At 35.7% G+C, this 17,560-nt stretch overlaps 1 protein-coding gene across 1 annotated transcript in view; it reads left to right on the forward strand.

The window, feature by feature from the left end:
- Positions 1 to 1,375: 1,375 nt before the first annotated feature.
- Positions 1,376 to 17,560, forward strand: part of BRDT (bromodomain testis associated) — a 47,485-nt gene continuing 31,300 nt past the window's right edge. Inside the window, exons 1-5 of the mRNA XM_053655544.1 lie at positions 1,376 to 1,564; positions 2,787 to 2,924; positions 4,966 to 5,080; positions 9,912 to 10,084; positions 10,694 to 11,047. Of these exons, the coding sequence (XP_053511519.1) occupies positions 1,376 to 1,564; positions 2,787 to 2,924; positions 4,966 to 5,080; positions 9,912 to 10,084; positions 10,694 to 11,047 (969 nt within the window). The remainder of the gene's footprint in view (positions 1,565 to 2,786; positions 2,925 to 4,965; positions 5,081 to 9,911; positions 10,085 to 10,693; positions 11,048 to 17,560) is intronic.

Raw genomic sequence — 17,560 nt, forward strand, 5'->3', positions numbered from 1 at the left:
TAAAATGTTGAGAACAAATACTGCTTTATTTTTTTTTAGGTTTTATTTATCTTTAGAGAAAAAGGAAGGGAGGAAGAAAGAGGAGGAGGGAAATTAACTCCTTCTTCCACATGCCCAACTGGAGAGGGACTGGCCCACAACCCAGGCATGTGTCCTGACTGGGAATCAAACCAGTGACCTTTTGGTTCACAAGCCAGCACTCAATCCACTGAACCACACCTGACAGAGCCCAATGCTGCTTGAAGGCAGCAGAGATAATGGCTAAATGTGACACTGACCTCTGAAGGACGGATTCTTTGATAATCATACTTTTGCTGTCATACTTGATAGTACCTTTGCTCTCTGGTCCTTAAAGTAACAAAAATGTGATCTAGTATGTTGGAGCCTGTCTTTCTGAACTACTTGTGAAATTTTAATGTATTTTCTTTTAGGTGTAGTAATGTGCACTAGAAGTAGCTTTCTAACAGTTGTCATTTTTTCTCATTGATTTGAGAGAGAAAGAGTGAGCAAGAGAGAGGAACATATTTGTTGACCCACTTATCCATTCATTCATTGGTTGCTTCTTGTATCTACCCTGACCAAAGACTGAACCCCCAATCTTGGAGCATCAGGACAATGCTCCAGCCACTTGAGCTACCTGGCTGGGGCCTAGTAATTGTTTTAAAATAAATCATCTTATTCAAATTAGCCAGAAAAAATTTTTCTCCCTTCTTTGAACTAATCATGGTAGAACATACCATGGTATGCTAATATTGGCTTTAACATTCTCTGTTGTTTTATTTCTCCAGGAACTTACAGACTTTTCCTGCTAAGACCTCAATTTGTGTTTTAGAAAAGCAGAAAGAAATACTGTGAAAGACTGAAATAACCTAAATCATCTAAAATTAAGGCATACATAATGAAACAACTTTTAGTACTTGTATAGAAAAGGTATGTATTTGTTTAAAAATTAATTTATCATTTGGCTTTTTAAAAGTAACAAAGTACTTTAATATATTTGTTTCTCTTGAATACTTTTCAGTCCTTAAAGATTATTTATTTATTTATTTATTTATTTATTTATTTATTTTGAAGAGAGGGGAAGGGAAGGAGAAAGAAAGGGAGAGAAACATCAATGTGCCTTTCATACAACCCCTACTGGGGATGTGGCCCGCAAGCTAGGCATGTGCCATGACTGGGAATCAAACCAGTGACCCTTTGGTTTGCAGGTGAGCACTCAATCCAGTGAGCCACACCAGCAGGGTACTTTTCAGTTTTCATAGAACATTTTAAAAGTACTTTGAAGGTAACTCAGTTTTTTGGTTTTTGTTTTGTTTTGTTTTTTAGGTTATCTGCTTGTAGACCTCAGAATATCAGGATTTGAAGCAGTTAAGAAATGTCTCTGCCAAGTAGACAAACAACTATTATTAACCCTCTACCACCAGCATATATAAATGCTAAGAAAAATGGGCGATTGACAAATCAAATGCAGTATCTACAAAGAATTGTCCTGAAGGCTTTATGGAAGCATAGTTTTTCCTGGCCTTTTCAGAAACCTGTGGATGCTGAAAAACTGAATTTGCCTGTAAGTATTTAAAAAAGAAAGAACACCTCATAAATGTTTGAAAGAAATAAACTAGTCTATAATATTATAAAATGTCATTAATAAACACTCAATTTGTTCAGCACCAGTATTTTTTCCTTAATGATAACGCTAATTTTTCTGAGTATTAAGATTCTTATTATAACAGTTTGTGTTAAATTATAGTACATGCTTTCTTGTTATATCATATATGTCACCTGACCCTTTAATGCAGAGTTGTTGCAAATGTTACCTCCATAAACTTTTTTTTTCTAATCCTCATCCGAGGATATGTATATATATATTTAAATTGATTTGAGAGAGAGAGAGAGAGAAACATTGCTGTGAAAGGGAAACATCGATCTCTTGCCTCCTGTACAAGCAGGGGCTGAAACAGCAACCTAGCTATGTGCCCTGACCAGGAATTGCCTGCAACCTTTTGGTATACAGAATGATGCTCCAACCAACTGAACACCTGGCCAGGGCCTTGAAGTCTCTCCTGATAGTTCTTGGCAGACTGTTGTATCACACACAGAATTCAACTGTAGGTCTTAAGAATTTTTAGGCATCTAATAACAGAACAGCTAAGTATTGTGTAAGCTAGTAAACCATGGAACTGGATTATACTTTAGATCTGTCATATTTGGTAAATACTGGTTTTTTTTCTTCGTGACCTTTTATTTTCTGTTTTTCAGGATTGTTCTTTTACATTCTTGTGATTGTTATTCTTTATTTATTGGCTTTTTTTCTTCTGAAAAATAATGCCATGGCAATCAGCTTTGTTTCTCATTACTGATGGTTTTGGTTTCTAGATTATACCTTTTATTTTATTTTATTTTATTTATTTTTAGAGAGAGAAAGAGAGGAGAGAAACATCAATGTTTGAGAGATGCATTAATTGGTTGCTTCTTGCACACCCCTAACTGAGGACCTGGCCCGCACCCCAGGCATGTACCCTGACTGGGGATTGAACCAGTGACCTTTTAGTTCACAGGCCAGGACTCAATCCACTGAGCCACACCAGCCAGGGCAGATTTTGCCTTTTAAAAGATAATGAGTTCTCTCTAGTTAGCTTTCTTTCTCATTACTAATGGTTTTGCTTTCTAGGTTATGCCTTTTTAAAAGTAATCACTTCTTTCTAGTTACAGGAGTAGAGTTTGTTAAATTTCCTTTTTTGCCAATTATAATGCTTCATACTAACACAATGTCTTCTTGAAAACCATAGGATTATTATACCATTATAAAAAAACCAATGGATTTAAGTACAATTAAGAAGCGCTTGGAACATAAGTATTATGTGCAGGCTTCAGAATGTATAGAAGACTTCAATACGATGTTCTCAAATTGCTATTTATACAACAAGGTATGTAAGCCTTGCTATACTTGCTAACTCCATGCTGTTACATATAGGAGATGTGCGGTCATTTCAGATCTCAAGACTTGATTTGGAATATTTTACATACTTTTGAGAATCATGATTTTTATCAGTTTTTATAATTTTCATCCATTAATATTAGTTTAGTGTATTTGCTCTATGTCTGCCTAAAGAGCTGTAATGACTTAATATGCTTTAAATAATGAAATGTCAACGATAGCTGGTTTCTGTGAGTAAAGTATTATTTCAAAATATTCTCTCTTACACTTTCGCCATTTCAGTTATAAGATGATAAACTTTATTATACACTAATCTTGCTTAGATTTTCATGGTATGAGTCCTTGGCCATAACCTCAGAAACCAAATTACATACTTCTCTACTACATGACACATTTAAGATCAGACACAGTCTCTGTTTTATCTCAGTAGCAGTATTTGCGTTCCTGTTAATTCATTAGTCTGTTTGATAGTGTATGTGGGCATTTTGAATGTAATCTTCACATTTGCTTTCATTCATAAAATTGCACTTGCATATTCTGCTTTTTCCTCCATATAGTAATCCTGTTTCTAAGAATACTGCATCATTTTCAAGCTCTTCTATGATATCTAAACATTTAAAAATTTATACCTCATTTATTCAGAATCACAAGTTACACTGACATGTAATAGAAATTTTGATTTGCTTCCCAAGAATTATCAGTGCCACCTTATATGTATAAAATATTTGACTGTTAGCCAATGTCATTTAAAAAAGTTAGAACAAATGATACTCTCAAAGTAACACTGGCAACTTTAATTTAACAATTCTAAAGGGTCCTTTCACATTTTAACATTTAAAACTAAAGTTCAGCAATTCTCCTGGACTACCTAACCTAGAAATAAGTGTTCTCTGCTTTAGGGTTTTGCTTTGTAATTTAGTTTTGTTTTCCCCTCAATAGCAAAGTAAAGCAAAGGAAGACTTCTGAGCAGGTAGTTAAGATTTAAAAATTAAGTTCATTGGTGTCATTTTATCATTTAGTTCATTGAAAACTGAATTGGGACAATTCAAATAATGAAGTACTTTGATAGCCATGAATAAGTTTCATTTTAACCTATTCGTGAGGTAGAAATTTCAATTTCTAATATCTTTGTATTAGTAGTATTGGTTGAACTTCAACTCTCTAATGCCTAGGGCATCTTGGGACCTCCTTAGAAGTTAAAGAGGAAGATGTTAGAATTTAAAATATGAGCCGCTACACTTTTCTAAAAATAATTTAGAAGTGATAAATATGGTTTAATAAATATTGGATTAGCCAAAAAGTTCATTTTTTTTAGTAAGATGGCTATAGTAGCACACAGTTGTCTTTAACTTCATTTGAAACAATTTTTTTAGATTGTATTGTGACAGCTGTCATATCAGTATATATTTTTTAAAAAACTTATCAAAATTGGTGAGTTTTTGTGTAGTCATTTTAATATTGAAGATGAAAGAAAACATGTAACATTTTAAGCATATTATACTTTATTATTTCAAGGAAAGTAAAAATGCAACTGAAATGCAAAAAAAAAAATCTGTGCAGTGTATGGAGAAGGTGCTATGACTGATCAAACATGTTGAAGGTGGTTTGTAAAGTTTCCTGCTGGAGACTTCTCGATGGACGATGCTCCACAGTCGGGTGGACCGGTTGAGGTTGATAGCGATCAAATTGAGACATAATTGAGAGCAATCAACATACCATGCAGGAGATAGCCAAAATAATCAAAATGAAAATCAGTAAAGTTATTGATGGAAATGAAAACTGTTTATTTTACAGAAAAAAAACACAGACTTTTTGGCCAACCCAGTATTATTTAATAAATGTGTTATGTTACTGCCTTCTATAAAATAACCTGACTTACAGAAACTTGGTATTAACATAATGTCTTCTTGAAAACCTTAAGATTATTAATGTACCATTATAAAAACCCAGTGAATTTAAGTACAATTAAGAAGTGCTTGGTATAGTGACCATATTGTCTAACCTCATGCTGTATTTTATATATTTTCTAGCCTGGAGATGACATTGTTCTTATGGCACAGGCTCTAGAGAAGTTGTTTAAACAGAAAATATTACACATGCCACAAGAAGAGCAAGTTGTGAGTGGTAAGAAAAGAACAAGGAAAGGTAATCCAGAAAAGCTTTATGTTTTTTCTCTTTCTCTTTCATATATATATAGAACAAGGACCTATAATATGATTCTTTCCTCCTCTGTAATTCTGGGCTATTATTGCCTTTATTTGTAATCTGAATCTTGCTTCCCTCCTTATTTTCTGAAGGATTTTATTTTATTTTTTTGTTATCCCTTTGTTTCGTGCATCATTAACATCCCCTCTATGGGGTTAGTTTCATTACTATAAATATGCCCTAGTATCTGGTCTTCACAATTGACCTTTTAGCCCTGGCCAGGTAGCTCAGTTGCTTAGAGCATTGTCTCCATATGCCAAGGTTATGGGTTCAGTCTCCAGTGAGGGCACACACAAGAAGCAACCAATGAATGAATAAATAAATGGAACAAGAAATCTGTCTCTCTCTCTCTCTGTCTCTCTCTTAAATCAATAAATAAAAAAATAAAATTAAATTAACCTTTTACACAAGAACAGGCATATAGATCAATAAAACAGAATAGAGATCCCAGAAATAAACCTACACCTTTATGGTCAATTAATAGTTGACAAAGGAGGCAAGAACTTACAATGGGGTAAATAAAGACAGTCTATTCAATAAATGGTGTTGGGAAAATTTGGACAGATGCATGCAAAAAAAAAAAAAACTAGACCACCTTCTTACACCATATACAAGAATAAACTCAAAATGGATTAAAGACTGAAATGTAAAACTCAAAATCATAAAATCTTAGAAGAAAACATAGGCAGTAACAGCTCAGACATTGCTCGAGTCATATATTGCTCAAGTGATTTTTTTCTGATATATCTCCTGTGGCAGGGGAAACAAAAATAAACAAATGAGACTATATCAAACTAAAAAGTTTTTGCCCGGCAAAGGAAATCATCAACAAAACAAAAAGACAATCCACTGGAATGGGACAACATATTCACCAATGATACACTTGATAAGGGGCTAATTTCCAGCATATATAGAGAACTCATACAACTGAACTCCAAGAAGACAACCCAATTTAAAAATGGGCAAATTATATGAATAGGCATTTCTCTAAAGAGACATAAAGAAATATGAAAAAATGCTCAAATTCACTAATCATAAGAATGATGCAGATCAAAATTACAATGAGATATCACTGCACTCCTGTCAGAATAGCCATCAATGAATAAACAAGGGTTGGAGAGGATGTGGAGAAAAGGGAACCCTTGTGCACTTTTGATAGGAATGCAGACTGGTGCAGCCACTGTGGGAAACAATATGTAGTTACATCAAAAGACTAAGAATGGAACTGCCTTTGACTTAGCAATTCCAGTTCTGGAAATACCTGAAGAAATCCAAAACACTAATTTAAAAGAATATATGTACCCCTATGTTCATTTTAGCACTATTTACAATAGCCAAAGATCTGGAAACAGCCCAAGTGCCCATCAGCAGAGGAGTGGATAAAAAAGCATTGGTACTTTTACACAACTGAATGCTCCCCAGCCATAAAAAGAAGAAAGTCTTACCATTTGTGATAGTGAAATAAGCTAGTCAGAGAAAGACAAATATCATGTAATCTCACTTATATGTGGAATCTGATAAACTGATGAACAAAGTAGAAACAGTCCTATATAGAGAACAGACTGACAGCTGTCAGAGGGGAGGGAGAATAGAAGGCTGGATGAAAGCAGGTAAAGAGATCATTAGACAAAGAACGTATGTGTAACACAGATGATAGTGTAGAGATACAGGGAAGGGGGTGAGGGGTAGGTAGAGGTAGGCAAAGCAGGGATAAATGGGAATGGTAAGAGACTTTGAGCAGTATGCACAGATTGGTTGTGCAGATAATGTTTTAAGATGTACTCTTGAAACCTGTATGGTTTTGTGAACAAATGTCACCCTAATAAATTCAATAAAAAATAAAATCAGAATTATGTTTTTGAGGGCAAGCCCCTTGTAGTACTGGCTTTCCCTCAAGAAAATGAGTGTAAGTGTTCTAGGAACCCATCTGTATCAGTGTACCAGCTGGCATTCTTGTATGTGGCATCGGTGAATTTTTTTGAAGACCCTTTCAACACGTTTGCCCATGTTGGGTGATTTATGAGCACACCTGCCCACACCACTCTCAGTGTTCAGCAATTTTTGACCAAAAATAGCATGACCGTGATGCCCCACCCTCCCTATGGTCTCACCCGGAGTGACTTTTTTTTTTTGGTTCCTTGGATGAAAAAGGTCCTCAAAGGGAAACATTTTGTCAATGTGGAAAGAGGTGAAACAAAAAATGGCAGAAACATTGAAAGGCATCAAAACCAACAAGTTCAAAAACTGCTTTGAATGGTGGAAAAAGCATCTCAATAGGTGTATTGCATCAAATGGAGAAAACTTTGAAGGTGACAAGTTTAAACACAAAAATAAATACACAATTTTTTATAAATTCCAATTTTGGGGCCCATGTTGCTAAGTTTAATTAAGATTTTTCTCCTTTCATTTAGTCGACTTCTATCAGTATTTGCTTAAGAAGCTTAATGTCTCTTTCTTGAAGTGTCTTTAGTTCTTGGTGCCTACTCCAGTTGTGTGAATTTACTTTCCACACTGTCCTCTTGACCTTATAATCCTCTTTTTCTCAGTCTGTATATGGGTTTGTTTGCAGTGCCTGATATTAGATATTCCTAAATGTCATCTTTGTTATTAATCTCCAAATTTATGTCTCTAAGGTAGTCTTCTCTGAGCAACCAATTCTTATCTCCAAGCCACTAGACATGTTCACTTAGATGTCTTATACACATCTCTCAGTTAACATGCTCAGTTCAAAACTGATCTTTCTGCAATCATTCTTGTAACAGAAAATGGTACTAATACACAGTGTTCAAGCCAAAACACTAGAAGCTGTCCTTGACTCCTTCCTTGTTTTGATTCTTTGTCATACCATGTTAATTAGGAAGTCATTTGGATTTAACTTCCAAATTGCCCTTCCAACTATCAGAGGACAGGCTACCATCTACTTATAGTGGCCCTAATTTTTCTGGTTGGTCTCTTCTCTATATGATAACAAAAGTGATCTGTTAAAAATAAACTAAACCATGCCATTCACCTGTCTTAGGCTGTCCTTTGCTTCCCATGGAAGAATGAAGTCTAAACTCCTACCATAGCTCTTTATGACCTGATCCTTATCCAGTGTTCCATTCTTATCCTGAGCTACTTTCCTCTCACTAAGTTTTCCCTACCGGTTGTCTTGGAATTCATTTTTACTGCCACCCCATTCCCTGGCTGTGTACTTCTTATCTTTATAGTAACATCTTGATTGGTACCTGTTGAGACAGGCCTTTCTTGGCTATCTTCCTCATGTAGTGGGACTCTACCTGAATTTTATCAGCATGCTATCTATGCTGTCTATTTCCTTCCTAACATTTACCATCACTTATAATCAGTTTGACTATTTATTTTTTGTCTGTTTCTTACACTAGACAATAAGCTCTACAAGGACAGACATTGTCTTGTTCATTTTTGTGTCCCAGCAACTAGAATGGTAGCCTGATACATAATAGGCATGCAATAAATATTTATTGATCCCTCTTGTGTTCCAAGTACTGTATTAGGCACAAGAGATACAATGGAGAACAAAACAAAGTCTCCTTCCCTTCACAGAGCTTTTTGTCTTGCTTGAGGAAATAGATTAAATTAAGTAAATATAAATATTCCTCATTACACTTACTTCTTTAGCTCCAGAGGTCAAAGAGCAACAGTTGGGAAGATATCAAAGGATATTAGGCCATCTGAAGCTTGTTGATTCCTAAGTTTTAGTGAGTAGTGAGAACTCAGAGATTGAGAAATACCAGCCCTATCTTAAAATATATTTAAATCTGTTTGGTTCCTGAATTTGGTTAGCAATAATTTGGAGAGTCTGGAATACCTACATGTTAGATTTCACATGTGATAAGAGCTTGGTAGGAGTAGAGAATTGGAGAGTGGTGAGGGTACAGAGAGTTGTTCTATATAAGGTGGCTTGAGAGGGGGACATTTGAGTAAAGGAGGCATGAAATGATTTTTGAAGTAAACCATGAGGATATGCCCTTCCAGGCAGAGCAGATAGTCTGCTTATGCTTAACAAATTTGAGGACAGCCGACCCAGATGAAGTGAAATAAGTGAGGGGGAGAGTGATGGCAGTGAGGTTGGAAAGAGGGCAGATGAAGTGAAAAGGCAAAGAGATTGTGCATGTGCTTACAAAGCCATTGTGAGGACTTTGGGTCTTGGAGAGGAAACTAGAAGTCATTTGTGTTGAGCACCGGTTATCATAATTTTATTTAAAATTTAAAAGATCTTTTTTATCTGATTGCTATTTTGAGAATTGAATATAGGATATAAACACAGAAGAAGGAAAGCAAGTTAGGATGCTAGTACACTAATACTCTTGAGAATTGATGATACCTTGTCCCAGGGTGATTACCATTTGTGAAAAGTATATAGTTGGATTTTGGATATGATGATAGAGCCAAAAGGGTTTGCTGATGGATTTGCTATTGGGTTTAAGAGAGTGGAATCAATCGAACCAGTGACACCTTGGCTCACAGCCCACGCTCAATCCACTGAGCTACACCAGCCAGGGCTATGTCAGAGATCTTTTTGAGTAAAATTGATAACCCTCTCATTACTAACAGATTTTTAAGTCTTTGATATTATAGCTAAACTGGTCTAGCACTACAAGTAGGTGTGTGGGAGGTTTTCAAAGGGGAATGGGAATGTACTATGTTTATATTTCTAAAAAGCTGAACTAAATGGATTAAAATAGAATACTAAGAAAAATATTAGTTTTATATTTCACTCAAATATTGACTCTGATTCACACTCTACTAGGCACTCAACAGAATGTAGCAGTTTCTTCTGTTAAGGAAAAACAGTCTTCTAAAGCATTGGAAAAAGTGTTGAAGCAGCAAGTGAGTCCCTCTGTATTTTCTGAAACCTCTGCTTCTCCTTTAAATATGGCACAAGGTGCTCCACCCAACTCTACCTCACAAACAGTTGCTCAGGTAAGTTTACTGTAGCTTTAAAATATTTCAATGTAAGTTTGATTGATGCCTATACTTTAAAAAAATATTTATTTACTTTGAGAGAGAGGGGAAGGGAGGAAGAAAGATAGGGAGAGAAACATTAGTGTGTGAGAGATACATTGATTGGTCGCCTCTCACGCACCCCCAACTGGGGACCTGGCCCACAACCTAGGCATGAGCCCTGACTGGGACTCGAACTAGTGACCTTTTGGTTCACAGGCCAGTGCTCGTTCCACTGAACTATACCAGCCAATGCCCTACCTTTTTTTAATTAAAAATTTAAAAAATTACTTACGATTTGAGAGAGAGACAGAGAGACATTCATTTGTTGTTCCACTTATTTATTCATTCATTGTTTGATTCCTGTATGTGCCCTGACTGGGGATCAAACACACAACCTTGGCATGTTAGGAAAATACATTAGTTATTTATTTTGCTTATAAAAGAGAAATAAACTTTTACTAATATTTAACAGGTGTAAGACTTGGTGCTAATAATCTTTTTTGTTTTGTTTTGTTTAAGAAAACTGTCATTCTGAATATCACCTTATAGTTTTTGTTGTTATTGTTTTGAATGGTTCTGTTTTAGGTTACCAGGGGTGTGAAGAGGAAAGCGGATACAACAACTCCTACAACTTCAGTAGTTAGAGCAAGTGGTGAATCTTCCCCAGTACTTACAGAAAATAGACCATCAAAAATGCCACCTATAAAAGAAACTGTGTGGAAGAATGTTTTGCCAGACTCTCAGCAACAATATAAAGTTGTAAAAAATGTTAAAGTAACCGAACAATTAAGACACTGTAGTGAGATTCTTAGAGAAATGCTTGCAAAGAAACACTATTCATATGCATGGCCCTTTTACAACCCTGTTGATGTTAATGGGCTGGGACTCCATAATTATTATGATGTTGTGAAGAATCCAATGGACCTTGGAACTATCAAGGTAAATGTCTTCATAGGGGGGACTTCAATTCCTGATTAGCAAAGTGATTTTTGTCCTTGTAAAGAAATTTAAAATTCAGAAAATGATAAAGAATAAAATCACGAGTAGTCACATCACCTGGAGTGAATCATGGGAACATTTAAAATGTATCTCTTATTTTCTCCTATTACAGAACCATGGTTCTTTATAACAATATTTGAGTTACATTATGTAACTCTACCCTGAATTTTCACTTACATTTTGGACACTGTCTCAAATATATATTCAAGACTTTTTAATAAATGCATAATTCAAATGCAAAACAAAGTTTTTGGTAAACCATTTATATAGTTTCTAACCCTCTTTTCATGATAAGTTTTCTTAATCGCTAATTTGGAAGCTTTAAATTATTGGCAAAATTTATTTAAATTTATTGATTTTAAGGAAAATTACTAAGAGAACAGAACTGTAGCATTTACAAAATTACCAGTCTTCCTCATGAATGATTACTCATTGTACTGCATATTTATTGTCTAGAACTGATTTTCATCCTTTTTCATCTCATGGTACACAAACTAATTACTAATATTACGTGGCACACTGAAGTGTGTATATATATATTGCCAATCTGACAAAAGAAAATAAATATGATTTTGATTCATTTATACCAGATGACTATTGTGTTGGATGCTATCATTTTTTAAATTTGACAGTTGAAGGGAAAAGAGGTCAAATACTCTGTCTAAATAGTCAGGTATTGTGTGTTTTAGAAATTCTTGCAGCACACTATGTTGTGGAACATCAGCTGAGAATCACTAGTCTAGTGGTTTGGTTCTTCTAAACACAGTTGTATTTTTTTAAAAAATTTATCATGAACATTGAGTTTAGTAACATGTTACTAATTTTTGTGCCCACCCTCATTTTTATCACCTAAATCTTTCATTCTGGGTTTGCTAAATTGCAAACTTTGTTTCTTCCATGAGCACTTAGGTGTCAATATTTTGTCATCATTTTTTAAAAATAATTTTTATGTTTAGTTATTACTAACTATATTCCCTATCCTAAATTTATATCACCATGACTATTTTGTAACTATCAAGTTGTACTTCATAATCTACCTTTTTCACCCAGCCCTACCCCTCTCCCATCTAGCAACTGTCAAATATTCTCTGTATCTATGAATCTGTTCACATGACTTTTGTCTTTCTCTGTCTGACTTATTTCCCTCAGTACAATCCTGCAGGTCCATCTATGTTGCAGATGTCAAGATTTCATTCTTTTATGGCTGAGTCATTCCACTGTATATATGCACCACTTTTTCTCTATTCATCTATTGATGGACACTTAGGATCCTTCCATATTTTGGCTATAGTAGATAATGCTGCAAGTAAATAATGTTGCAGTGAACATTTGGATGTATATGTCTTTTTGATTTAGTGTTTTGGGTTTCTTTAGATAGATACCCAGAAGTGAAATTGCTGGACCCTTCTTTGTCTCTTGTTATAACTTTTGTTTTAAAGTCTGTTTTGTCTGCTATAAGTATTGCTCCTATCCCAGCTGTTTTTCTTGTTTGTTTCCACTTTCATGAACTATCCTTTTCTATCCCTTTACTTTCAGTCGGTGTGCATCTTTTGATCTGCAGTGAGACTCTTGTAGACAGCATTTGTAAGGGTGTTGTTATCCATCCAGCCACCCTAAGTCTTTTGATTGGCACATTTAATCCATTTGTATTTATATTCATTGTTGATAGGCATGTATTTATTGCCATTTTATTATTCAACTGCCTCCCCCCCCATTATTCTTTTTAAAGAAGACCCTTTAACGGTTCTTGTAATGCTGGTTTGGTGATGATGAACCCCTTTAGCTGTTTCTTGTCTGGGAAGCTCTTTATCTGTTTATCAATTCTAAATGATAGCCTTTCTGGATCTCAGAATAATCTTGATTGTAGGTTCTTGCTTTTTATCACTTTAAATATTTCTTGCCATTCCCTTCTGGCCTGAAAAGTTTCTGTTGAGGAATCAGCTGACAGTCTTTTGGGAGCTCCCTTGTAGGTGACTGCTTTTTCTCTTGCTTTTAAGATCTCTCTTTGTCTTTGACATTTGGCATTTTGATTATGATGTGTCTCAGTGTGGGCCTCTTTGAGTTCATCTTGTTTGGGACTCTCAGAGTATACCAGACTTGCATGTCTGTTTACCAGGTTAGATAATTTTTCTGCCATTATTTTTTCAAGTAGATTTTCAATTTTTTGTTCTCTCTTGTCCCCTTCTGGCAGCCATATGATGTGAGTGTTGGTATGTGTGAAGTTGTCCCAGAGGGTCCTTAAACTGTCATTACATTTTTAGGTTCTTTTGCTGTTGTGATTGGGTGTTTTCTGCTTCCTTCTCTCCCAAATTGCTGAGTTAATTTTCTCCTTTATCTACTCTACTGTTAATTCCCTGTATATTATTCTTCATTTCAATTAATGTCTCCTTTATTTCTGACTGGTTCTTTTTATTTGTTTGTCTTTTAATTATATTTTATTAATTAAGCTATTACAGTTGTCCCAATTTTCCCCCCTTGCCTCCCTAAACCTTATAACCCCCACTCCCTCAGGCAATCCCCATACCTTGTTTATGTCCACTGGTGATATATATCATTTATTTGCCTACTCCATCTCCTATATTGTACTTTATATCCCCATGGCTATTCTGTAACTACTTATTTGTATTTCTTAATCTCACCTCTTCACACATTATCTCTCCCCATCCCAATCTGGCAACCATCAAAACGTTCTTCATATCCATGATTCTGTCTCTTCTTTTTGTTTAGTTGGTTTTTTAGATTCAATTGTTGATAGATTTGTATTTTTTGCCATTTTATTGTTCATAGTTTTGATCTTTTTCTTAAATAAGTTCCTTTACCATTTTATATAATAATGGTATGTTGATGATGAACTTTAATTTTTTTCTTTTTTGGGAAGTTCTTTATCTGTCCTTCAATCCAAATGTTACCTCTGCTATGTAGAGCAATCTTGGTTGTAGGTGCCTGCTTTTCATGACTTTGAATATATTCTGCCAATCCTTCTGACCTGAATTTTTTTTTTGAGAAATCAGCTGACAGTCTTATGGGAACTCACCTGTAGGTAACTAACTGCTTTTCTCTTGCTACTTTAAGATTTTATTTTTAACTTTTGGCATTTTAATTACAATGTGTCTTGGTGTGGGCCTCTTTGCATCCATCTTGTTTGGGACTCTCTGTGTTTTCTGGACATGCATGTCCATTTTTTTCTCCAAATTTGGGAATTTTTCTTTGATGATTTTTTCAAATAAATTTACAATTTCTTGCTCTTTTTCTTATCCTTCTGGCACCCCTATTATGCAAATGTTGGACCTCTTAAATTTGTCCCAGAGGCTGCTTATACTATTCCTCATTTTTTCTAGAGACACTTTTCTTTTTATTGTTCTGATTAGTTGTTTTTTGCTCCCTTCTCTTCCAAGTTAATTGATTTGATTCTCAGCTTCATCCATACTACTGTTGTTTCCCTATAAATGTTCTGTATTTCAATTAGTAAACCCTTCATTTCTGACTGGATCTTTTTTATGCTACTGAGGTCCTCATTAAGTTCCTTGAGAAGCCTTATAACCAGTGTTTTGAAATGTGCATCAGCTAGATTTAGATTGCTCTTCTCCATTTTGTTTGTTCTCTTTTTGGAGTTTTGATCTGTTCTTTCTTTTGGGCCATGTTTCTTTGTCTTCTCATTTTGGAACCCTCCCTGTATTTGTTTCTATATATTAGGTAGAGCTACTAAGTCTCCTGGTCTTGGTAGAGTTGCCTTATATAATAGGTGTCCTATAGTGCTCAATGGCCCTGCCTCCCCTGGGCACTCCAAGTGTAACCCATGTGTGTACTGTGTGCACCCTCCTGTTGTAGTTGGGCCTTGATTGTTGATATGTTAATGGGAGGGATTTACTTCCAGGCTGATCAGTTGCCAGCACTGGCTGATACCCCAGTGGAGAATCTGTTGTGCAGAGGCTAACCCCAAAGAGCAGGATGCACTTTAATACGGCCCTGTTTTCCACTGAGTCCACCCCTTGAATATGTCACTTGTGGAGGTGGTTGGGTGGTGCTTTGGCATGATCTGAAGCTGTCCACCAGGTGTGCTGACTCTGGGTCCTTTTAGGAGGTACAGGTCAAAGTTTGCTGCCATCTGTTACCTGCCTAGGGGCCACCTGGTATGAGCTACAAAGTGGTCTGCTGTTGGTTGCTACTGGTACTTGGTTCAGGGATGTCCTGGAAAGGCCAAGTTGCAAGCCAAGCTCACAACTGCTGGTGGCAGGCATGGGACCATGTAGAAAGAGGTACTGGGCATGCCAAGGCCACATACTGCTTTTTTGAGAGATTTTAGGGAAGTCTACAGAGTAAGTCAAGATTAGCCATTTGTGTGGAAAGGTCACTGGAAGTGGCTTGACTGGGCCCAATAGTTTGGTCTCAGGAAATCACCAAGGTTAGCCAGGTGGATGGAGATTCAGATGTGATACCTGTCTGCCACTCTGTGGGGGGAAGTGCTCATTCTCAGCAAAGGAACAATAGCTTTTGCCAGCACTTCTGTCTGGGAGAAAGCTGCTACTCTAGCCCTTGTCTTGATGCCAGGTGACTACATTCCTCCACATATGTCCCAGGTACCTTATGAGATGCTGTCCCAGCACTGGAGCTTGGAGCAAGTGTATCCAAGTCAGTTCATGCACAGGTGGTTTCAGAAGAACACATGGAACTCCAGCAGCCCTCTGTTTTATTCAGCCACAATACTTGTTTATTTTCACAGCCATAAGTTATGGGGACTTCCCAGCACTGGAACCATGGGTCCTGTTGTGGAGGTGGGACACCTCACTCCTCAGGGAGAACCTCTGCAAGCTATATGTCCCTCTTGATTTTTAACCACTATACATGGATGCAGGACCAGTCTGATCTACATCTCTACCCCTCCTACTTGCCTCGATATAGCTTCCTCTTTATATCCTTAGTTATGGGACTTCTATTCACCTAGATTTCATGTGGTTCTGAATGGTGGTTGCTCTGTAGTTTAGTTGTAATTTTCATGTGCTTGAAGGAAGATGTGAGCATTTCATTTACTTACTGTGCTATTTTGACCAGAAACCCAGTTTTTGGCCCTATTCTTGAATGATTCTTTAAATGACTATGGGTTTCTAGAATGAGTTATTTCCCTCAGTATTAGGAAGTTATCTTCTGGCATCTATTGTTGATGATAAGAAATCTTCTGTCCGTTTACTTGTTGTTCTGGAGGTAATCTGTCTTCCTCTCTCTAGTTGTATAATTAATTTTATTCTTCCCAATTGGAAATTAACACTTTCAATCTGAAGTGCATGTTTTCAGTTTTGAAAAGAACATTTAACATACTTTGGCATGTATAATGTACACTTTTTGCCCATATTTTCGAGGGGAAAATAAGGATGTGCATTATACATGGGTAGTATCAGAAATACCTTGTATCTGTTCTTCTGTTTTGTAATTATTTGTTACATAAAATTTCTTGTACCATAATATGTTCAAAATGAATCCTAAAACTCCTTTATAATACAAAAAAGAAGTATCTAAATATAAATAAATAAAATATTGAAGTAAAATGAAAGGTTTTTTTCCTGAAAGTTTGCAACCAAAATGTGTGTGCATAATACAGAGGAGTGCATCATTATACATGGCAAAATATGGTAACCATTATCTTTTCAAAATATTCTTTTATTTCTCCAATTATGCTATAATAGTACACTAATAATAAGTCATAAAACATTACCTAAACTAAGTAAACCCAAGCTAAACCTTAAAGGATAAATAGGACTTAGTAAGTTATAGGGCATTGGGGAATCAACTTGAAAGGCACTGAGGTGAGAAAAGCATATCCAGAATGCTGTATCTAGAACAACATGGAACATGAAGAATAGGAAACAATGAAACCAGAAGGAAAAGGGCTTGAACACCAAAGACCTTTATGGTAAAGAGGCCAAGACTTGCCATTAAACATGAGGAGAATTATGCCTTGATACTTGATTGGTAGAATGATTTCTGTAGCAGCAGTGTGAAGATTGGTTAGGAGGCTGTTTAGGATTCCAAGGGTAAGAAGATGATGACTTCATTTTAGTTCTCTGAAATCCTTCCAATCTCCAGTAATCTAATAGGCAGAAAATTGTTTCATGTTTTAGTTTTGCATTTTTTAATTACAAATGAGGTCTGGCATGTATTTATTTATTGGCCTTTTGTTTTTGTTTATGAATTGTTTATTAATACACACATGTTTTGCCTGGAAGTCTAAAAGGTTTTTTTTTTTCTCTTTGGTTGTTTTTATACTTTTATAGTGTCTGTCTAACTGGCTACTCTATATCCCCACTCTTTTATATACTTTATAAATGCAAGTACCAAAAAAATGTAGCCTATGCAGATTATTTTTTTCTATTCATTTTTAAATGTCTTTTAATTCCTAGGAAATTTTAATGTAAATCTTACCTTTAGATATTCAAGGTTGGTTTAAGGAGTTATCTTTTC

Source organism: Artibeus jamaicensis, unplaced genomic scaffold (genome assembly GCF_021234435.1).
Source record: "Artibeus jamaicensis isolate MK-2021 breed Jamaican fruit bat unplaced genomic scaffold, CSHL_Jam_final scaffold_1019, whole genome shotgun sequence".
NCBI lineage: Eukaryota > Metazoa > Chordata > Mammalia > Chiroptera > Phyllostomidae > Artibeus > Artibeus jamaicensis.